Source organism: Cherax quadricarinatus, chromosome 49 (assembly GCF_038502225.1).
Source record: "Cherax quadricarinatus isolate ZL_2023a chromosome 49, ASM3850222v1, whole genome shotgun sequence".
NCBI lineage: Eukaryota > Metazoa > Arthropoda > Malacostraca > Decapoda > Parastacidae > Cherax > Cherax quadricarinatus.
In genome coordinates this window covers 25,200,884-25,225,176 of record NC_091340.1, presented here as the reverse complement: position 1 = coordinate 25,225,176, position 24,293 = coordinate 25,200,884, and the positions used below count along the sequence as shown (strand labels likewise).

At 40.2% G+C, this 24,293-nt stretch overlaps 1 protein-coding gene across 1 annotated transcript in view; it reads left to right on the top strand.

Moving 5' to 3' along the window:
• Window positions 1-24,293, top strand: part of pont (RuvB-like helicase pontin) — a 97,256-nt gene that overhangs the window by 6,241 nt on the left and 66,722 nt on the right. Inside the window, exon 2 of the mRNA XM_070095271.1 lies at window positions 12,922-13,050. Coding sequence (XP_069951372.1) covers window positions 12,922-13,050 — 129 coding nt within the window. The remainder of the gene's footprint in view (window positions 1-12,921; window positions 13,051-24,293) is intronic.

The following is a 24,293-nucleotide window of genomic DNA, read 5'->3' as shown; positions in this document are numbered from 1 at the left end:
GATCACCAGTACTCGAAGATGTTGAGAAGTTATTATTGGTGTGGATAAATGAGAAACAATTAGCAGGAGATAGTCTTATGACGTCACTTATTTGTGAAAAGGCTAGGCAGTTGCATGACGATTTGGTAAAGAAATTGCCTGCAACTAGTGATGATGTGAGTGAATTTAAGGCCAGCAAAGGCTGGTTTGAGAGATATAAGAAGCGTACTAGCATACACAGTGTGGTAAGGCATGGTGAGGCTGCCAGTTCGGACCACAAGGCGGCTGAAAAATATGTGCATGAATTCAAGGAGTACATAAACAGTGAAGGACTGAAACCTGAACAAGTGTTCAATTGTGATGAAACAGGCCTCTTTTGGAAGAAAATGCCAAAGAGGGCCTACATTACTCAGGAAGAAAAGGCGCTGCCAGGACATAAGCCTATGAAAGACAGGCTGACGCTAATGTTCTGTGCTAATGCTAGTGGGGATTTCAAAGTGAAGCCATTACTAGTGTACCATTCTGAAAATCCCAGAGTGTTCAAGAAAAACAATGTTATGAAGAGTAAATTGTGTGTGTTTTGGAAATCTAGTAGTAAGGCATGGGTCATGAGGGAAATTTTCGTCGAGTGGTTCAATGAAGTGTTTGGCCCTAGTGTGAAGAATTACCTCCTTGAAAAGAAATTGGATCTCAAGTGCCTCCTAGTAATGGACAATGCACCTGCTCATCCTCCAAACTTGGATGACCTAATTTTGAAGGAGTTTGGGTTCATCACAGTAAAGTTCTTGCCCCCGAATACCACTCCTCTCCTCCAGCCCATGGACCAGCAGGTCATTGCAAACTTTAAAAAACTCTACACCAAAGCAATGTTTGAAAGGTGCTTGAATGTGACCTCACTTGCTTGACCCTACGAAATTTTTGGAAAGAACACTTCAGTATTCTCCATTGCGTAAGCCTTATAGGTAAGGCTTGGGAGGGAGTGACTACCAGGACTTTGAACTCTGCTTGGAGTAAATTGTGGCCAGATTGTGTACACAAGAGGGATTTTGAAGGGTTTGGGGTTGACCCTGATGAGCCTATCTCAGTTGTTAAATCTATTGTGGCACTGGGGAGTTCCATGGGGTTGGATGTGAGTTTGGAGGATGTGGAAGAGTTGGTGGAGGACCACAACGAAGAGCTAACCACTGAGGAGCTGCAAGAGCTTCAGCAGGAAGAGCAACAGATTGCAGCTCTGAATCTTGCTGCAGAGGAAGAGGAAGAGAGATGGAGGAAGGTGCCTTCTTCAGAAATTAAGGAGATTTTTGAAATGTGGGGTAGGATGGAAAGATTTATGGAGAAACATCACCCAGAGAAGGATGTTGCAAGCCATATCGGCAACTTGTACAGTGACAGAGTCTTGGCCCATTTTAGGGAAGTTTTAAAGAGACGCCAGAAACAGAGCTCTCTGGACAGTTTTTTTTGCGAGACAGGACTCCAGCGACTCTAAGGTGGTCCTAGTGGCGTTAAGAAACAGAGAAGAGAAGTAACCCCAGAAAAGCAATTGGTACCCGAGGTGTTGATGGAAGGGGATTCCCCTTCCAAACAGTAAATCATCCAATCAGTCTCCTTCTCCAGTCTTCCATACACAAAGAAGAATTGCCTATAAAGGTAAGTGTTATTCTGTTAATGTTTAATTCATCATGTGCCACTGTATTGTTTATGTACTACATCTATATATCATGTAAAAAAAATTTTTGTTTTAATACTTCTGGGTGTCAGGAACGGATTAATTGAATTTACATTATTTCTTATGGGGAAAATTGATTCGTAAATCGTCCATTTCGATAATAGTCCCACTTCCAGGAACGGATTATGGACGATTATTGAGGTACCACTGTATATGAATATATCCTTTGTCTTGTACAAATTTAATTCACTTATAATTAATAATCTACTGTTCAACTATGAAATAATTACTATCCTACTGTACAACTATGATAAAATCCTTAGTGTTAAGTAGTCTGTAAGCCAATAATGTTAAGTTGGCCCATAATGCCTAGGCATGATAGAGGCTCTCTTTGCATTGCAACCCACTATTGTAAATATAAAATCTCAATGTACTGTTTGCAAAGACATAAAATAAATAAAATAAAAATAAATGTACTTATTAGTGTACATATTTATGATGCAAACTGTACATCATAGAAGTCCTCAGGTTACACTTCAGCTTTATGTATCTTTAGTTAGGCCTCATTTAGATCATGCTGCTCAGTTCTGGTCTTCCTATTACAGAATTGACATAAATGAATTGGAAAACTTTTTTAACCCTTTGAGGGTCGACAGGCCCTCTCCGAAACTCGTTCTCAGGGTCGGCCAAATTTCAAAAAAAAAAAAAATTATTTTTTCTTATGAAAAAATAGAGTTTTTTTTTCTAAACATTATAGGATAAACAAAAAAAATTTACCATCAATACTTACGGAGATATGGATGCATGAAGTTTGCAGAAAATGAGCCGCGTATGGCAACAGCGGCGACTGCCGCTCACCCGGTAAACTTTGATTTACTTGTATTTGAAGGTTTGTTGTTTTTTTCACTATTTTATTTTTTCACATAACTTATGTGGCCTATGAGACCAAAGTAAGGTGCAATGTACATATATACACTCGTTGTATACAACACAATAAGCACACAAACATAATTATCAATATATTGTTTACAAAACTTGTTTACAAAAACAAACAATACAAAACATTGTTTATTATTATTGTTCTATAATATATATACCAATATACAGTCACTGAACATATTCCTATTAGTTCTGCAGCTTGTGGAACTCTGAAACATGGTGTCATACACAATGGTGTTTTATCTTTCTCCCTCATTCTATCTCTTTCAATCTGTCTCTCTCTTTCTATCTGTCTGTCTATCTCTGTCTCACAGGTACACATAAATACAAGTATACATAGTATAAATTACCTAGGATAACCCAAGAAATCCAGACAAAGTGCTATACTCTGCTTGAAGATGTGAGTAAAAGTGATGACACAGTCTTGTGGCTCTCTGAGACAGAGAGCTAGACGGATAGACAGATAGACAGGGAGCTTGACAGACAGACAAATAGACAGACAGAAATGTTAGTGTACCAGTACCAGTGTACTAGTGTTCCACCCTCCTCCTCCTCTTCTTCCTCTTCCTCCTCTTCCCCCTACTCTTCCTCCTCTTCCCCCTACTCTTCCTCATACTCTTCCTCTTCCTCTTCCTCTTCCTCCTACTCTTCCTCTTCCTCCTCCTCCTCTTCCTCCTCCTCCTCTTCTTCCTCTTCCTCCTACTCTTCCTCCTCCTCCTCTTCTTCCTCTTCCTCCTCTTCCCCCTAATCTTCCTCCTACTATTCCTCTTCCTCCTCCTCTTCCTCTTATTCCTCTTCCTCCTACTCTTCCTCTTCCTCCTCCTCCTCTTCTTCCTCTTCCCCCTACTCTTCCTCCTTCTCCTTCTTCTCCTCGTCCATAGTGTAAATTACAAGGAGTCGGCAGCTGTCAAAGTGACATATTGGCTCATTACTCTTTCCCCCTCCGGCCTGTCAAAACAATGGGGTCGGATGCTGCTTCCCCTCCTCCATTCTATCTAATTATCTTTCTCCCTCATTCTATCTGTCTGTCTATCTCTGTCTCACAGGTACACATAAATACAAGTATACATAGTATAAATTACCTAGGATAACCCAAGAAACCCAGACAAAGTGCTATACTCTGCTTGAAGATGTGAGTAAAAGTGATGACGCAGTCTTGTGGCTCTCTGAGACAGAGAGCTAGATGGATAGACAGGGAGCTTGACAGACAGGCAAATAGACAGACAGAAATGTTAGTATACCAGCAAAAACAAAGGGAGGGCGATGTTCATCTCATCTTTTGGCATCAGCTCTACCCTCATTTACCCTCATCAAACGTCAGCACTTATCAGATGTTATCTCCCCTTATCTTGTTACTGTCATGGGTGAACATTTATTATTACATATTATTATTATTATTATTATTATGTATTATTATTATTATGTATTATTATTATTATGTATTATTATTATTATGTATTATTATTATGTATTATTGTTATCATTACGTATTCTTCTCCTCCTTCCTCCTCCTCCTCCTCCTCCTCCTCCTCCTTCTCCCCGCTTCCTCCTCCTCCTCCCTGCCTCCTCCTCCTCTTCCTTCTCCTTGCCTCCTCCTCCTCCTCTGCCTCCTCCTCCTCCTCCTCCTCCTCTTCTTCTTCCTCCTCGTCCTCCTCCTCCTCGTCCTCCTCCTCGTCCTCGTCCTCCTCGTCCTCCTCCTCGTCCTCCTCCTCGTCCTCCTCCTCTTGCCTCCTCCTCCTCTTGCCTCCTCCTCCTCTGCCTCCTCCTCCTCTGCCTCCTCCTCCTCCTCCATTCTTGGAACAAGTTTGAAGAGCTTGTAGTTCATAATCACTATCATTATCATCACCAATGCTCACATCTGAGTCTGGGATTTTGGAAAATAGGAGTTTCCTCTTTGATTCTGGTACAACTGAACGACGGCCCAGCACCAGAGGTGGAAGGCTGTGGGTTGTCTGGGTTTTCCTCACTATTACCCATATTATGGTCATTAGTTTCGGTCAAAACCTCACCAGAACCTTGAAACTCATCTTCACTGTCACTTCCATCTGTATTAGAACTGTCACTGGGGAACAAAAGTGTCCCAATTCGCCGAGGAGTGAGGAACTTCTTACCGCAGGGCACGGTGGAAATTGTGTACTATGATGGCATTCCCACAATGCACCACTGGGTCCCAGATTTTTTTCCTACTGCGCACACCCACCACACAGACCCATTCTCTCACATCTAGGCTTATCAGCCTTTTCCTGCGAGATTTGAGGCCGCTAGAATTTATGCGTACTAGTACGTCAAAAACCCCTACGCGTAAGACGTACTAGTACGACCAAAACCCTCAAAGGGTTAATTCTGATTAGCATTTCTGTCCTTATATTCCAATGATACATTATACCCCTTAACACATCTTCCTAGACACATTGTCACCCATGATGCATTATGTCTTAGGTAATGCATTATGATCTCTGTGACACATTAAGTTATCCATGATGCTTTATGTCCCTCGTGACATATTGTATCCCCTGTGACACATTTTATTTTCCTGTATTAGGTATTAAAGTATTTTTGACAGGTGATACAAAGATGATATGTGTAATTTATTGACTTTAATCTTAATAAACCTAATACATCAAGAAACATACATACAGTGGACCCCCAACTTACAGTGGCCTCAACATACAATAAAACCGACTTACGATGCTTGTCTGCATAAAAATTTGACCCAGATCTACTTTGAAAAACTCGACTTACATCATTCGTCCCGAACGTGGCTGTCTGGCCTGAGCGCCTCAGCTGAGCTAGTGTGACATTGTTTACAAGCCAGGGCAGATGGTTGCATGCATACATTCGATAAATTTTGTATTCTAGTGTTTTTAGTGCTTGTAACTGCTAAATAAGCCACCATGGACCCAAAGAAAGCTTCTAGTGCCAACCCTGTGAAAAAAAGGGTGAGAAATGCTACTGAAATACTATCACACTACGGTCAGCTGCTGCTGCACCACGGTCAGCTGTACTACTCAAAGATGTGGAGAGACTGTTGCTGGTGTGGCTTATCGAGAATACCGAGAAACAATTAACACCAGAGAGTTAGCCACCCAAGATAACCCAAGAAAATCAGTGTGTCATCGAGGACTGTCTAACTTATTTCCATTGGGGTCCTTAATCTTGTCCCCCAGGATGCGACCCACACCAGTCGACTAACACCCAGGTGAATAGGGAAAAAATGCCTGGAACTAGTGCTCATATTGGTGAATTTTAGGCCAGCAAAGGTTGGTTTGAGAGATTTAAGAATCATAGTGGCATACACAGTGTGATAAGGCATGGTGAAGCTGAAAAATTCATCCCCCAACATGTGTTCATTTGTGATGAAACAGGCCTGTTCTGTAAGAAAATGCCAAACAGGACCTACATTACTCGGGGAAAAGGCACCCCAAGGACACAGTGTCTCAACACTCATCATCACATCTTCAATGAAGGTAAGTGTCATTTATTCTTCAATTAGTACACTAGTATATGAACAATATATATTGTGCATGTATCCTTTTTTTTTGTGTGTAGGAAAATGTATATTTTATGTGGTAAAAAAAAAAAATTTTCATACTTTTGGGTGTCTTGAACGGATTAATTTGATTTCCACTATTTCTTATGGGGAAAATTAATTCGACTTACGATAATTTCGTCTTACAGTGTGCTCTCTGGAACGGATTAATATCGTAAGTCGGGAGTCCACTGTACATTTTTCTAATCTGCTGTATATTGACACTTATAAGAAACATATACAGTCTAGAAAGTTACATAAGATGGGTTTGCAATAAGTTTGATAGTTTTTATACAATTAAGATGCAAACACAAATTGATACATTTTCTGTTCAATGTTGAAAAGAAAAATTTATTATGCAAAGGATTTTGGGCAAACTAAGCATAAAAGTTTCACTGAAACAGGTGCTGGACTACTCTCGTCTTCCAAAATTTTAAACTTGCGCAGCATAACATTCACTCGTTTTAATTTATATACTGTATGTATCAAAAACAGTATTAATCATGATTTAACACTTCCTGGTGAGCTGCAACACACTCATAATACACGAAGCAAATACTTCTTTGAGGATCACCAAAAGGTTATGATCATGATCGATTCCTATTGTATCTTACTGCTAGGGTTGAATTAATAAGATAATATATGGACTCCAATGGGTCTTGGACTCCCAGAAGGCGTGCCTGAGCATGTTGGATAGGAGTGAATGGAGGCGAATGGTATTTGGGACCTGACGATCTGTTGGAGTGTGAGCAGGGTAATATTTAGTGAAGGGATTCAGGGAAACCAGTTATTTTTATATAGCCGGACTTGAGTCCTGGAAATGGGAAGTACAATGCCTGCACTCTAAAGGAGGGGTTTCAGGATATTAGCAATTTGGAGGGATATGTTGTGTATCTTTATATGTACGTATATGCTTCTAATCTGTTGTGTTCTGAGAACTTCTGCAAAAACAGTGATTATGAGTGAGTGAGGTGAAAATGTTGAATGATGATGAAAGTATTTTCGTTTTGGGGATTTTTTTCTTTTTGGGCCACCCTACCTCGGTGCGAGATGGCCGACTTGTTAAAAAAAAAAAATATGCATACAGTGGACCCCTGGTTAACGATATTTTTTCATTCCAGAAGTATGTTCAGGTGCCAGTACTGACCGAATTTGTTTCCATAAGGAATATTGTGAAGTAGGTTAGTCCATTTCAGACCCCCAAACATACACGTACAAATGCACTTACATAAATACACTTACATAATTGGTCACATTAGGAGGTGATCGTTAAGCGGGGGTCCACTGTATATACATACATACATACATACATACATACATACATACATACATATATATATATATATTATATATATATATATATATATATATATATATATATATATATATATATTTATATATATATATATATATATATATATATATATATTTATCACACCGGCCGATTCCCACCAAGGCAGGGTGGCCCGAAAAAGAAAAACTTTCACCATCATTCACTCCATCACTGTCTTGCCAGAAGGGTGCTTTACACTTCAGTTTTTAAACTGCAACATTAACACCCCTCCTTCAGAGTGCAGGCACTGTACTTCCCATCTCCAGGACTCAAGTCCGGCCTGCCGGTTTCCCTGAACCCCTTCATAAATGTTACTTTGCTCACACTCCAACAGCACATCAAGTATTAAAAACCATTTGTCTCCATTCACTCCTATCAAACACGCTCACGCATGCCTGCTGGAAGTCCAAGCCCCTCGCACACAAAACCTCCTTTACCCCCTCCCTCCAACCTTTCCTAGGCCGACCCCTACCCCGCCTTCCTTCCACTACAGACTGATACAGTCTTGAAGTCATTCTGTCTCGCTCCATTCTCTCTACATGTCCGAACCACCTCAACAACCCTTCCTCAGCCCTCTGGACAACAGTTTTGGTAATCCTGCACCTCCTCCTAACTTCCAAACTATGAATTCTCTGCATTATATTCACACCACACATTGCCCTCAGACATGACATCTCCACTGCCTCCAGCCTTCTCCTCGCTGCAACATTCATCACCCATGCTTCACACCCATATAAGAGCCTTGGTAAAACTATACTCTCATACATTCCCCTCTTTGCCTCCAAGGACAAAGTTCTTTGTCTCCACAGACTCCTAAGTGCACCACTCACCCTTTTCCCCTCATCAATTCTATGATTCACCTCATCCTTCATAGACCCATCCGCTGACACGTCCACTCCCAAATATCTGAATACATTCACCTCCTCCATACTCTCTCCCTCCAATCTGATATCCAGTCTTTCATCACCTAATCCTTTTGTTATCCTCATAACCTTACTCTTTCCTGTATTCACTTTTAATTTTCTTCTTTTGCACACCCTACCAAATTCATCCACCAATCTCTGCAACTTCTCTTCAGAATCTCCCAAGAGCACAGTGTCATCAGCAAAGAGCAACTGTGACAACTCCCACTTTGTGTGTGATTCTTTATCTTTTAACTCCACGCCTCTTGTCAAGACCCTCGCATTTACTTCTCTCACAACCCCATCTATAAATATATTAAACAACCATGGTGACATCACACATCCTTGTCTAAGGCCTACTTTTACTGGGAAATAATTTCCCTCTTTCCTACACACTCTAACTTGAGCCTCACTATCCATATATATATATATATATATATATGTATATATATGTATATATATATATATAAATATATATATATACATATATATACATATATATACATATACATACATGCAGATGTTGCAAGTGTATGGTGTAGGAGGTAGGTTACTGAAAGCAGTGAAGAGTTTTTATGAGGATAGTGAGGCTCAAGTTAGAGTATGTAGGAAAGAGGGAAATTATTTCCCAGTAAAAGTAGGCCTTAGACAAGGATGTGTGATGTCACCGTGGTTGTTTAATATATTTACAGATGGGGGTTGTAAGAGAAGTAAATGCGAGGGTCTTGGCAAGAGGCGTGGAGTTAAAAGATAAAGAATCACACACAAAGTGGGAGTTGTCACAGCTGCTCTTTGCTGATGACACTGTGCTCTTGGGAGATTCTGAAGAGAAGTTGCAGAGATTGGTGGATGAATTTGGTAGGGTGTGCAAAAGAAGAAAATTAAAGGTGAATACAGGAAAGAGTAAGGTTATGAGGATAACAAAAAGATTAGGTGATGAAAGATTGAATATCAGATTGGAGGGAGAGAGTATGGAGGAGGTGAATGTATTCAGATATTTGGGAGTGGACGTGTCAGCGGATGGGTCTATGAAAAATGAGGTGAATCATAGAATTGATGAGGGGAAAAGAGTGAGTGGTGCACTTAGGAGTCTGTGGAGACAAAGAACTTTGTCCTTGGAGGCAAAGAGGGGAATGTATGAGAGTATAGTTTTACCAACGCTCTTATATGGGTGTGAAGCATGGGTGATGAATGTTGCAGTGAGAAGAAGGCTGGAGGCAGTGGAGATGTCATGTCTGAGGGCAATGTGTGGTGTGAATATAATTCAGAGAATTCGTAGTTTGGAAGTTAGGAGGAGGTGCGGGAAGGAGGGCGGGGTAGGGGTCGGCCTAGGAAAGGTTGGAGGGAGGGGGTAAAGGAGGTTTTGTGTGCGAGGGGCTTGGACTTCCAGCAGGCATGCGTGAGCGTGTTTGATAGGAGTGAATGGAGACAAATGGTTTTTAATACTTGACGTGCTGTTGGAGTGTGAGCAAAGTAACATTTATGAAGGGGTTCAGGGAAACCGGCAGGCCGGACTTGAGTCCTGGAGATGGGAAGTACAGTGCCTGCACTCTGAAGGAGGGGTGTTAATGTTGCAGTTTAAAAACTGTAGTGTAAAGCACCCTTCTGGCAAGACAGTGATGGAGTGAATGATGGTGAAAGTTTTTCTTTTTCAGGCCACCCTGCTTTGGTGGGAATCGGCCAGTGGAGTGTGAGCAGGGTAATTTTAGTGAAGGGGTTCAGGGAAACCGGTTATTTTCATATAGTCAGACTTGAGTCCTGGAAATGGGAAGTACAATGCCTGCACTTTAAAGGAGGGGTTTGGGATATTGGCAGTTTGGAGGGATATGTTGTGTATCTTTATACGTATATGCTTCTAAACTGTTGTATTCTGAGCACCTCTGCAAAAACAGTGATTATGTGTGAGTGTGGTGAAAGTGTTGAATGATGATGAAAGCATTTTCTTTTTGGGGATTTTCTTTCTTTTTTGGGTCACCCTGCCTCGGTGGGAGACGGCCAACTTGTTGAAAAAATATATATGTATATATATATACGTATATACAGTAGGGCCCCACTTAGGTTCCAGGCTGTCGCCGGAAAGCAGACGTCGCTGGAAGGCAGAACTCCATTTTTTCCATTTATAAATGCATATAAATGCCAGACAACAAGTTTACACTAAATTATATTAAGTTAGTAATAGAACTAGGCATTAAAAACACACAAAATAAAATACAGTCACAGTAAATTCATTACTTATCTTAAAGTATTTGTAATCTTAATGTAGGGAGAGAGGTGAGTAGTACTTATTTGTAGGAAGTCAGGTGCAGGTAGCCCAGGTGTAGGTAGCACTGGCTCCCCGTCTCATACTTAATATACGATATTTAAAACATCCCAGAGAGGTAAAATACACATACAGTACACTCATTATTTACCTTAAAATATGTGTAGTCTTAATATAGGAAGAGAGGTGAGTAGTATTTATTTGTATAAAGTCAGTATAGGTAGCCGGTAGGTGTGGCCTGGGCTATACCTACCGGCTACCTACGCTGTGGCCCAGAGCCATATTATTAACATTGACATGCCTTGTTCACTGAATTTAATCATTTCTAACTACCTTTAGATGCCATCATAAACGAAGGTAGAAGTAATGAATAATTTATGCCGAAAATTGTAAACAAAATCGGAGTGGGGGAGTGGCTGGGCCAAACGCAGATTCATATACGTTTTCTCTGATGGCTGAGCAGAGAAAACGTAATGTTGTCCCTCCACCCGGCTCCACAAGTATTATTATCAGAGCACATAAAATATGCAATAAATGCCAGACAACAAGTTTACACTAACTTGTATTAAGTTAGCAATAGAAATAGGCATTAAAAACACAATAAAAGGTAAGATACACACAGAGTACACTTATTACTTACCTTAAAATATTAATATTAATGTGTGAGAGGCGAGTGGCAGGGTGTTTATTGAATAAAATCAGAATGGCACACCATCATCCTCTAACTTGGCACTTAAAGCAAGAAGCGTACGACTTCTCCTTTTATTACAGCTAACCTTAGACGCCATCGTCAATGAGAGCCAACTAGTTAACGAAAGAGTAAACGAGAGAGAGAACAAGATACAGAGTTGAGACAATGTAAGAACACAAACTGAACAGGTAGTGGACGATCACTTGGTCAGGCGAAATAAATGCGTATTAATATGTGTCTACTTTTAGTTCATTCATGTCCATTTGTAAGAGTTTGTAAAACATTTACCTCAATATTTTTTTTATTATAATAATAATTACCTCACAATACAAATACTCTTACATTGTGTACAAGTTGTACAAGTTAGTTCAGAATAAACAAACAGCAACACACCATTTTTAGAGTGAAGATAATAATATTAATAATAATAATAATATTATTATTATTATTATTAGTATTAATAATAATAATAATAATATTATTATTATTATTATTAATATTAATAATAATAATAATATTATTATTATTATTATAAAAAGTGCTAAACCCACAAGGGTCGTGAATTGCTATACATAAAGGCATACGAAAAGAATATTTTTCTACAGTTACCCCCCAGTGTTTGACTAGAGAAAACGTAATTCTTCTGACACCACCTACACAGCTGCTTTGTAAACAAATCTCATATTTACATCAATTTTTATTCTGAGTGTATATATCATGTTTATATGCTATGTAATGGGTTTCATATATAATTTTGAGGAAAATATCATAGATTGATTAATGAAAATGCCTATATTGATGTAAAATAAGACATCTTGTGTGCCCAAGAGTGATTATTATTACGTAGTATTGACGTCATGAGTAGAGAGAGACTTAGCGATTTTAATGTGTACCTGCACACCAGCACAGTGTGTAAGTATATTTAGGTACAGGTACACACAAGTATAATTATCAGAGTACATATAAAATATGCAGTAACTTTAAAACACTTGAAATTTTGGAAAGTTTCCTGACGTAATAGATGTGGTCACGGAAAATGTAAACAAACCGGGTGGGGGGCGCTGTATTTAAAAGACCGCTTGCCATATAGCAAATTTTGGTCATAATTTGAAATCGCCGTATTAGCGGAACGCCGTAAGGCGAAACGCCTTAAAGCGGGGCCTTACTGTATATATATACACACACACACACCTACCATCCGACTTAGGACCTGCTCAACATACGACCACTTGACTTAGACCATGTTTTTTATGCCAAATTTCTGGGAAATAAACAACTATTTGTGTTGTACACAGTGTTTAGCCTAAACCTTGCAGTATAAAATACAGTACTAACAGCATAAAAAGTAAAGTAAAACATGAAATACCAAAATAAAACAATAAAATAAAGTCATTACAAAAATGTGATGTTGATATTCAGTAGTAAAGTTCGACTTGAGTCCATTTCGACTTATGACCGGTTTCACGGAACTGAAATCGGTCGTAAGTCGGATGGTAGGTGTATATATATATATATATATATATATATATATATATATATATATATATATATATATATATATAGTATGTATGTATGTCATTTTCTCATTTGTGTCATTCATTAATGTATATTAATAATTTCAGGCTGCGGGTTACCTCGTTGACTTGATCCGCACAAAGAGAATGTCTGGTCGAGCAGCCCTGTTTGCCGGTCCTCCAGGAACAGGCAAGACTGCAATTGCTCTTGCTCTTGCACAAGAACTTGGCAATAAGGTATGTTGAAGAAATGGAATGAGTATATATTTGTGATGAAGTTGAATTACTTGCATTGGATCATCCTATTCCAAGGCTGCTTGGTGTCTTAAAACCCTCCATTTATTGTCTTAAAGAAGATGAGTACTGTTTGGGGTGTTGATTCAGGATAACCCAAGAAAGCCTAGTACTGTTGCTTATTTTCATTGTGGTGCCTTAAACCTTAACCACGATTCCACCCATAACAGTTGGCTAGCACTCAGGTATGTGTTTACTGCTAGCTGAGCAGGGACACCAGCTTATTTATTTTTATTTATACAGTGGAACCTCAAAAATCGAACATATCACATATCAAATGTTTCGAAAATAGGACCATTTTTTCGGACAAACTGTGTCCCTATTATCGAATGAGCCCCTATTTTCGGACCGCTGGGTACGGGACCTGTCTGCCGCCCGCTCTGTCCACGTCCCCACACAGGCGCCGTGAGCAGTCTAGCAGAATTCTTCCTCCGTAAGCCATGCATGTTGTAAGAGGCGACTAAAATGCCAGGAGCAAGGGGCTAGTAACCCCTTCTCCTGTATAAATTACTACATTTAAAAAGAGAAACTTTCGTTTTTCTTTTTGGGCCACCCGCCTTGGTTGGCTACGGCCGGTTTGTTAAAATATATATATATATATAATGTATACAGTGGACCCCCGCATACCGTCGGCATCACATAACGTTTAATCCGCATATCGCTCGCTTTTATCGCAAAAAATTTGCCTCGCATACCGCTCAAAAACCCGCTCACCGCTGTTCGTCTGAGACGCGTCCAATGTGCGCCCTTAGCCAGCCTCACATGTGCCACCGGTGGCATTGTTTACCAGCCAGCCTCCGCGGTAACATCCAAGCATACAATCGGAACATTTCGTATTATTACAGTGTTTTTGGTGATTTTATCTGCAAAATAAGTGACCATGGGCCCCAAGAAAGCTTCTAGTGCCAACCCTACAGCAATAAGGGTGAGAATTACTATAGAGATGAAGAAAAAGATCATTGATAAGTATGAAAGTGGAGTGCATGTCTCCGAGCTGGCCAGGTTGTATAATAAACCCCAATCAACCATCGCTACTATTGGTGGTACAGCTGCTGCTGCTGCTGTACCACCGTCAGCTGCTGCTGCTGTACCACCGTCAGCTGCTGCTGCTGTACCACCGTCATCTGCTGCTGCTGCTGCTGCACTGTCAGCTGCTGCTGCTGCTGTACCACCGTCAGCTGCTGCTGTAGTACCGTCTGCTGCTGCTGTAGCATCGTCTGCTGCTGCTGTAGCACTGTCAGCTGCTGCTGCTGCTGCTGCTGTAGCACCGTTGTTGGTGTGGCTTATTGAGAATACCAAGAAACAATTAACCCCAGAGGATTTGCCACCCAGGATAACCCAAAAAAGTCAGTGTCATCGAAGACTGTCTAACTTACTTCCATTGGGGTCCTTAATCTTGTCTCCCAGGATGCAACCCACACCAGTCGACTAACACCCAGGTGAACAGGGAAAAATGCCTGGAACTAGTGCTCATATTGGTGAATTTAAAGCCAGCAAAGGTTGGTTTGAGAGATTTAAGAATCGTAGTGGCATACACAGTGTGATAAGGCCTGTTCTGGAAGAAAATGCCAAACAGGACCTACAGTACTCAGGAGGAAAAGGCACTCCCAGGACAGAGTGTCTCATCAGTCATTGCTGCATCTTCAATAAAGGTAAGTGTCATTTATTCTTCATTTAGTAGAGTAGTACATGCACAATATATATTGTGCATGTACTACTCTACTATTGTGCATGTATCCTTCTCTTTGTGTGTAGGAAAATGTATATTTCAAGTGGTAAAAATTTGTTTTTCATACTTTTGGGTGTCTTGCACGGATTAATTTGATTTCCATTATTTCTTATGGGGAAAATTCATTCGCATACCGATCATTTCGCATAACAATCCGCCCTCTTGCACGGATTAAAGTCGCTATGCGGGGATCCACTGTATTTATATATATATCTATATATATATATATATATATATATATATATATATATATATATATATATATATACAGTGGACCCCCGCATACCGATTTTAATCCGTGCAAGAGGGATCATTGGTATGCGAAATAATCGGTATGCGAATGAATTTTCCCCATTAGAAATAATGGAAATCAAATTAATCCGTGCAAGACACCCAAAAGTATGAAAAAAAAAATTTTTACCACATGAAATGTTAATTTTAATACACACAAACTGAAAAAGGCATGCACACTTACATGACACTTACTTTTATTGAAGATCTGGTGATGATTGATGGGATGGGAGGAGGGGAGAGAGAGTGTTAGTGTTTAGAAGGGGAATCCCCTTCCATTAAGACTTGAGGTGTCGAGTCCTTTTCTGGGGTTACTTCCCTTCTTCTTTTAATGCCACTAGGACCAGCTTCAGAGTCACTGGACTTCTTTCGCACAACATATCTGTCCATAGTGGCCTGTACCTCTCGTTCCTTTATTTATTTTTTTTTTTTTTTTTTATTATCACACTGGCCGATTCCCACCAAGGCAGGGTGGCCCGAATAAGAAAAACTTTCACCATCATTCACTCCATCACTGTCTTGCCAGAAGGGTGCTTTACACTACAGTTTTTAAACTGCAACATTAACACCCCTCCTTCAGAGTGCAGGCACTGTACTTCCCATCTCCAGGACTCAAGTCCAGCCTGCCGGTTTCCCTGAACCCCTTCATAAATGTTACTTTGCTCACACTCCAACAGCACGTCAAGTATTAAAAACCATTTGTCTCCATTCACTCCTGTCAAACACGCTCACGCATGCCTGCTGGAAGTCCAAGCCCCTCGCACACAAAACCTCCTTTACCCCCTCTCTCCATCCTTTCCTAGGCCGGCCCCTACCCCGCCTTCCTTCCACTACAGACTGATACACTCTTGAAGTCATTCTGTTTCGCTCCATTCTCTCTACATGTCCGAACCACCTCAACAACCCTTCCTCAGCCCTCTGGACAACAGTTTTGGTAATCCCGCACCTCCTCCTAACTTCCAAACTACGAATTCTCTGCATTATATTCACACCACACATTGCCCTCGGACATGACATCTCCACTGCCTCCAGCCTTCTCCTCGCTGCAACATTCATCACCCATGCTTCACACCCATATAAGAGCGTTGGTAAAACTATACTCTCATACATTCCCCCCATTTGCCTCCAAGGACATTTGCCTCCAAGGACAAAGTTCTTTGTCTCCACAGACTCCTAAGTGCACCACTCACTCTTTTCCCCTCATCAATTCTATGATTCACCTCATCTTTCATAGACCCATCCGCTGACACGTCCACTCCCAAATATCTGAATATATTCACCTCCTCCATACTCTCTCCCTCCAATCTGGTATTCAATCTTTCATCACCTAATCTTTTTGTTATCCTCATAACCTTACTCTTTCCTGTATTCACCTTTAATTTTCTTCTTTTGCACACCCTTCCAAATTCATCCACCAATCTCTGCAACTTCTCTTCAGAATCTCCCAAGAGCACAGTGTCATCAGCAAAGAGCAGCTGTGACAACTCCCACTTTGTGTGTGATTCTTTATCTTTTAACTCCACGCCTCTTGCCAAGACCCTCGCATTTACTTCTCTTACAACCCCATCTATAAATATATTAAACAACCACGGTGACATCACACATCCTTGTCTAAGGCCTACTTTTACTGGGAAATAATTTCGCTTTTTCCTACATACTCTAACTTGAGCCTCACTATCCTCGTAAAAACTCTTCACTGCTTTCAGTAACCTACCTTCTACACCATACACTTGCAACATCTGCCACATTGCCCCCCTATCCACCCTGTCATACGCCTTTTCCAAATCCATAAATGCCACAAAGACCTCTTTAGCCTTATCTAAATACTGTTCACTTATATGTTTCACTGTAAACACCTGGTCCACACACCCCCTACCTTTCCTAAAGCCTCCTTGTTCATCTGGTATCCTATTCTCCGTCTTACTCTTAATTCTTTCAATAATAACTCTACCATACACTTTACCAAGTATACTCAGCAGACTTATCCCCCTATAATTTTTGCACTCTCTTTTATCCCCTTTGCCTTTATACAAAGGAACTATGCATGCTCTCTGCCAATCCCTAGGTACCTTACCCTCTTCCATACATTTATTAAATAATTGCACCAACCACTCCAAAACTATATCCCCACCTGCTTTTAACATTTCTATCTTTATCCCATCAATCCCGGCTGCCTTACCCCCTTTCATTTTACCTACTGCCTCACGAACTTCACCCACACTCACAACTGGCTCTTCCTCACTCCTACAAGATGTTATTCCTCCTTGTCCTATACACGAAATCACAGCTTCCCTATCTTCATCAACATTTAACAATTCCTCAAAATATTCCCTCCATCTTCCCAATACCTCTAACTCTCCATTTAATAACTCTCGTCTCCTATTTTAACTGACAAATCCATTTGTTCTCTAGGCTTTCTTAACTTGTTAATCTCACTCCAAAAGTTTTTCTTATTTTCAACAAAATATGTTGATAACATCTCACCCACTCTCTCATTTGCTCTCTTTTTACATTGCTTCACCACTCTCTTAACCTCTCTCTTTTTCTCCATATACTCTTCCCTCCTTGCATCACTTCTACTTTGTAAAAACTTCTCATATGCTAACTTTTTCTCCCTTACTACTCTCTTTACATCATCATTCCACCAATCGCTCCTCTTCCCTCCCGCACCCACTTTCCTGTAACCACAAACTTCTGCTGAACACTCTAACACTACATTTTTAAACCTACCCCATACCTCTTCGACCCCATTGCCTATGCTCTCATTAACCCATCTATACTCCAATAGCTGTTTATATCTTACCCTAACTGCCTCCTCTTTTAGTTTATAAACCTTCACCTCTCTCTTCCCTCCTACTTTAGCATTCAGGTCCCCTACCACAATTACTCTCTCACTTGGTTCAAAGGCTCCTTTACATTCACTTAACATCTCCCAAAATCTCTCTCTCTCCTCAGCATTCCTCTCTTCTCCAGGTGCATACACGCTTATTATATATATATATATATATATATATATATATATATATATATATATATATATATATATATATATATATATATCCTAGGTAGTAGGTTGGTAGACAGCAACCGCCCAGGGAGGTATGTACTACCGTCCTGCCAAGTGAGTGTAAAACGAAAGCCTGTAATTGTTTTACATGATGGTAGGATTGCTGGTGTCTTTTGTCTGTCTCATAAATATGCAAGATTACAGGTAAGTCTTGCTACTTCTACTTACACTTAGGTCACACTACACATACATGTACAAGCATATATATACACACCCCTCTGGGTTTTCTTCTATTTTCTTTCTTGTTCTTGTTTATTTCCTCTTATCTCCATGGGGAAGTGGAACAGAATTCTTCCTCTATAAGCCATGTGTGTCGTAAGAGGCGACTAAAATGCCGGGAGCAAGGGGCTAGTAACCCCTTCTCCTGTATATTACTAAATTTAAAAGGAGAAACTTCAGTTTTTTCTTTTGGGCCACCCCACCTCAGTGGGATACGGCTGGTACGTTGAAAGAAGAAGAAGATATATATATATATATATATATATATATATATATATATATATATATATATATATATATATCCTAGGTAGTAGGTTGGTAGACAGCAACCGCCCAGGGAGGTATGTACTACCGTCCTGCCAAGTGAGTGTAAAACGAAAGCCTGTAATTGTTTTACATGATGGTAGGATTGCTGATGTCTTTTGTCTGTCTCATAAATATGCAAGATTACAGGTACGTCTTGCTACTTCTACTTACACTTAGGTCACACTACACATACGTGTACAAGCATATACATACACACCCCTCTGGATTTTCTTTTATTTTCTTTCTAGTTCTTGTTCTTGTTTATTTCCTCTTATCTCCATGGGGAAGTGGAACAGAATTCTTCCTCTGTAAGCCATGCGTGTTATAAGAGGCGACTAAAATGCCGGGAGCAAGGGGCTAGTAACTCCTTCTCCTGTATATATTACTAAATTTAAAAGGAGAAACTTTAGTTTTTTCTTTTGGGCCACCCCACCTCAGTGGGATATGGCTGGTACGTTGAAAGAAGAAAGATGTATATATATATATATATATATTGTAGGTAGTAGGTTGGTAGACAGCAACCGCCCAGTGAGGTACTACCGTCCTGCGAAGTAAGTGTAAAACGGAATCCTGTAATTGTTTTACATGATGGTAGAATTGCTGGTGTCTTTTTTCTGTCTCTTAAACATGCAAGACTTCAGGTACGTCTTGCTACTTCTACTTACACTTAGGTCACACTACACATACATGTACAAGCATATATATACACACCCCTCTGGGTTTTCTTCTATTTTCTTTCTAGTTCTTGTTCTTGTTTATTTCCTCTTATCTCCATGGGGAAGTGGAACAGAATTCTTCCTCCGTAAGCCATGCGTGTTGTGAGAGGTGACTAAAATGCCGGGAGCAAGGGCCTAGTAACCCCTTCTCCTGTATAAATTACTAAATTTAAAAAGAGAAACTTATGTTTTTCTTTTTTGGGCCACCCTGCCTTGGTGGGATACGGCCGGTGTGTTGAAAGAAAGAAAGATATATATATATATATATTTGTTTCTTTCAACACACCGGCCGTATCCCACCGAGGTGGGGTGGCCCAAAAGGAAAAACAAAAGCTTCTCCTTTTAAATTTAGTAATATATACAGGAGAAGGGGTTACTAGACCCTTGCTCCTTGTATTTTAGTCTCCTCTTACAACACGCATGGCTTACGGAGGAAGAATTCTGTTCCACTTCCCCATGGAGGTAAGAGGAAATAAACAAGAACAAGAAATAGAAAGAAAATAGCAGAAAACCCAGAGGGGTGTCTATATGTATATGCTTGTACATGTATGTGTAGTGTGACCTAAGTGTAAGTAGGAGTAGCAAGACGTACCTGTAATCTTGCATGTTTACGAGACAGACAAAAGACACCAGCAATCCTACCATCATGTAAAATAATTACAGGCTTTTGTTTTACACTCACTTGGCAGGACGGTAGTACCTCCCTGGATGGCTGCTGTCTACCAACCTACTACCTTTAACCCTTTCAGGGTCCAAGGCCAAAATCTGAAGTCACGCACCAGTGTCCAAGAAATTTTGAAAAAAAAAAATTATTTTTTTCTTACAGAATTAAAGAGCATATTTTTGTGAAGGTAATAAAACAAAAAAAATTAGAATCTGATCAGTACTTACTGAGACACAGTGCCAAGAAGTTTGTAGAAAATGATGTGGTGGCGGCAACATCGACGAATTCCACATACGCGTATTATATTATTTTGTTGTTGTAGTTGTTTTTTCTTTTCTTTTCCAATTTTTTTCTATTCCTACTAACATTTGGGGCCTGAGAGACCAATACTGTATATAATTGATATATATATACTCACTGTATTGAACACAATAACCGCACTAAAGTTATTATCATATTATTGTTTACCACTGTTGTTTATTACAATAAACATGCACAAATATTGTATAATACTAATGTTCTATCATATATTTACATATTTACAATCACTGGACATGGTTTTAGAACTGCTGGAGCTTGTGGAACTCCTTGAAACAAGGCACCATGCACAGAGGCACCTTACATTCCTCACACATAAACCGAGTGTCTTTGCGTCTTTGTTGCCGTCGTTTTGTTTGTGCACAGACAATGCATCTCTTCTGAGCAAATTTCTTTTGAGTTGAAGGAAGCTGTATTATGAAATGATCACCTTCTCTCCTCAAACGCTTGGGTATATTGTGATGAATTCGAGGACCATGTTGTATTGCAGGTGTTGTTACCTGGTACTTCATTATGAGTTGTCTGACAACAGACAAACAAAATTCACCATACGGTGGTCTGTTACCAGTCTTTATTTGGTACATATTATATGCATTCAGCATTGAAATGTCCATGAGATGGAAGAAAAGTTTCATGTACCACTTGTAACTCTTACGAACACAGTCAACAAAACCAATCTGCATGTCACACTTGTCAACCAAGCGCATGTTTTGTGTATAATCAATCACTGTCACTGGTTTTCGAATACGTTCATTAGTCACTCGATCAACTTTGCCACTGTCTTGCATTTCATTACGGTGAATGGTTGTCAACAATGTGACATCTCGTTTGTCATGCCACCGTAATGCCATGATGTCATTGGCAGTAAACACCTGCACGTCATCACCACGAACACCTGCGTTGAGCCTGGGCATATGTTTACGATTAGAACGCACTGTGCCACACACATCTGTCTTGTTCACTCGCATGAAATCACTGAGTAATGGGCTTGTGTACCAGTTATCGATATATAATGTATGGCCCTTACCAAGATAAGGTGCCATCATGTTTCTCACTACGTCACCTGATATACCCAATAACATCTTGGTATCTTTCAATGTTTTACTACCCGTGTATACAACAATATCCAACACCAGGCCACTGTCACAATCACAGAGTACAAACAATTTTATACCAAAGTGGTTCCTCTTGCTCGGTATATACTGCTTGAATGACAGTCTACCTTTGAACAAAATCAAAGACTCGTCAATTACAAGATTCTTGAATGGATAAAAGTATATCCTGAACTTTTGTTTGAGATACATGAAAACATTTCTAATCTTGTATAACCTGTCACTTCTGTCAGGCCTGGTTTTGTCAGAGAAGTGCAACATACGTAACAGTAAGATAAACCTGTTCACTGGTATTATTTCACTGAAGGATGGGATACAAATTAGCCGATCTGTGGACCAGTATGCTTTTATATTATGCTTATAGACGTGAGGCATAAGCATTATTGTTGCAAAAAGCAAATACATTTCTGCAACAGTCGTCTCTTTCCACCTGTGTAGTCTTGACTGTGGTGATAAGATCGTATTTGCCATGGTGTACTGAAAATACTTATTACTTTCCCTGACAATAATTTCCATCAATGGCTGGTCAAAGAATAATTCAAAGAATTCCAGTTCATTGGCCGTGGTTCCAAGGGGACAGGTAGGTAGAATTCCACTTTGAGAGTCATCAAAGTGGTGAGGGCTGGGAACAAAATTGGGATTTTGCTGCCAATCCCAGATACGGTTTGTTGAGAATTTGGCCTTACCAGCTAAGATATAATTATATAATGAACACTTAGCTGATAAATGACAGCAAATCGTCTACACAGCCGTCCCTGCAGACGAGGTCTAGATGCTGTCGAAACCATCACAACAGTGGGCTGTCAAGAGATACAAATTGTAAGTATGAATTACCCCTAGGGGGTGTTATGTCAGCATATTTCATTCGATGATGGCTGACGACTACTTACTTGTTTGGACTCAAAAGTCCACACCTTACTGCCGATTATAGGTTGATTACAAACTCCTTGTGACTCAAGAATTGCGCAATCCCCCGATCTACAAGAAATTCGTAACATACCTTGCTCTTTGTAACGTGAGCTATGGTGTTCTCAACACCTTCGACAGATATCGGTGACTTGATAGAAGCTGAAGTGTCCTTGGATGTCCACGTCTTCCATTGTCTAGGAAACGCACACTGGTACACTATGTTCAACAAGATTAGTTTTTATTGTTCACAATGTATCACAAGAGAAGCTGATCACACTTCTCTAAGTGTTTATTGTGTTGTGTGAGACACTTTATTCACACTAACGCACAGATCAGTGTCCTTTGCTGGTTATCCTGGCGTCAGTGTCTCGTAGTAGAGTCAAAGTTAGTCTGCCCAGACGCTACAGGGCTCCATCCCGTCACTGGCCCCAGCACAAAAAAAAAATGCTGACCTAGTACCTTGCATCCTTGTCGTCACCTCGATGAAGCAAAGCAGAATGTTTGTTTCTTGCTGTCTTAATCATAGACAACAATGTACAACTTTACTATGGTAATAAAGTGGGAGCAGGATTTTCCTTAATTGTCCTGCTAAAGTAAGAGATGTACTGTCTCTTATAAAAATACACGTTGCAACACCCCTGCAAGGAGCGGAGGTCACTTGATTACGCATACGACATCTGTGATCAATTACTCACTCTAGCAGTAAACAAGACGCTCGCCCCTTCTGAGTGGCCCCTCAGGGCTGAAAGGGGCTGAAGGGGGCTGAAGGGGGCTGATACCCCCCTCCTGGAGAAAATTTCTCCACACTGGGGGGCGGCGGAGGTTCGCTGCAGGTGAACTATTCATCACTTAACATTAATTTGATTTTCTCACTCGCCACCACTGCTGCTTGTCTTTTCTGAACAGCTTTAGTCTGTGTGGTTTCTGGAGAATCACTAATTTTGTTTTCAACACTGTGTAATTCTAACGGCACTAGTTTATTTATTGTCCGCTTATTCACTACACCTTTGCTCAAAACATCAACTGTCCTGATGATTCCATTTGCATCAGGATATATGGTCACAATTTTTCCAAGTGGCCATTGGGACCTCGGACCATCATTGTCGATAATCACTATGTCACCAGGTCTTAAGGACTTACGATTTTCAGGAACACCAGCTCCATAGAAGTGTTCTCTCAATGAAGTGAGATAGTCTTCTCGCCAAATTTTCTCCCAACGTTCAATCACTTTATTAAGGTGTTTGAATTTACGTCTGAGTTGCTCAGGTTCGAAATAAGTAGGATCCTCTATGATTTCTTTATCATTCATGGGAGGAACAGGTTCGAGCCTTCTGCCATGGAGTAAATGAGATGGACTTAACACTTCTAAATTGTCCAGATCATCGGTAACATAAGTTAGAGGTCTGTTGTTGACTCTATTTTCTATTTCAGTCACAACTGTACGGAATTCTTCTAAGTCTATTCTCTGACGATGAAGAGTCTTCCTTAAACAACGTTTTACAATGCCGATCATTCTTTCATAAAATCCGCCGTGCCATGGAGATTTAGGAGGAATGTATCTCCAACGACATCTGCGTTGATTCAGCATCTGTTGTACTTCTGGTTGATCAAAGATCTTACTTATATAAGCAGCACCAGCAACAAAGTTCGTTGCATTGTCTGAAATCATCAGTCTAGGACATGCCCTTCTGGCTGCAAACCTTCTGAATAATTTGATAAAAGTTTCAGCAGACATGTCAGTGGCTACTTCTAGATGTACTGCTCTAGTTGTAGCACAAGTGAACAAACAGATGTACACCTTGATGGGAACTTTGTCAACTGTTTTGGTTAAAATTATTGGTCCAGTGTAATCTAC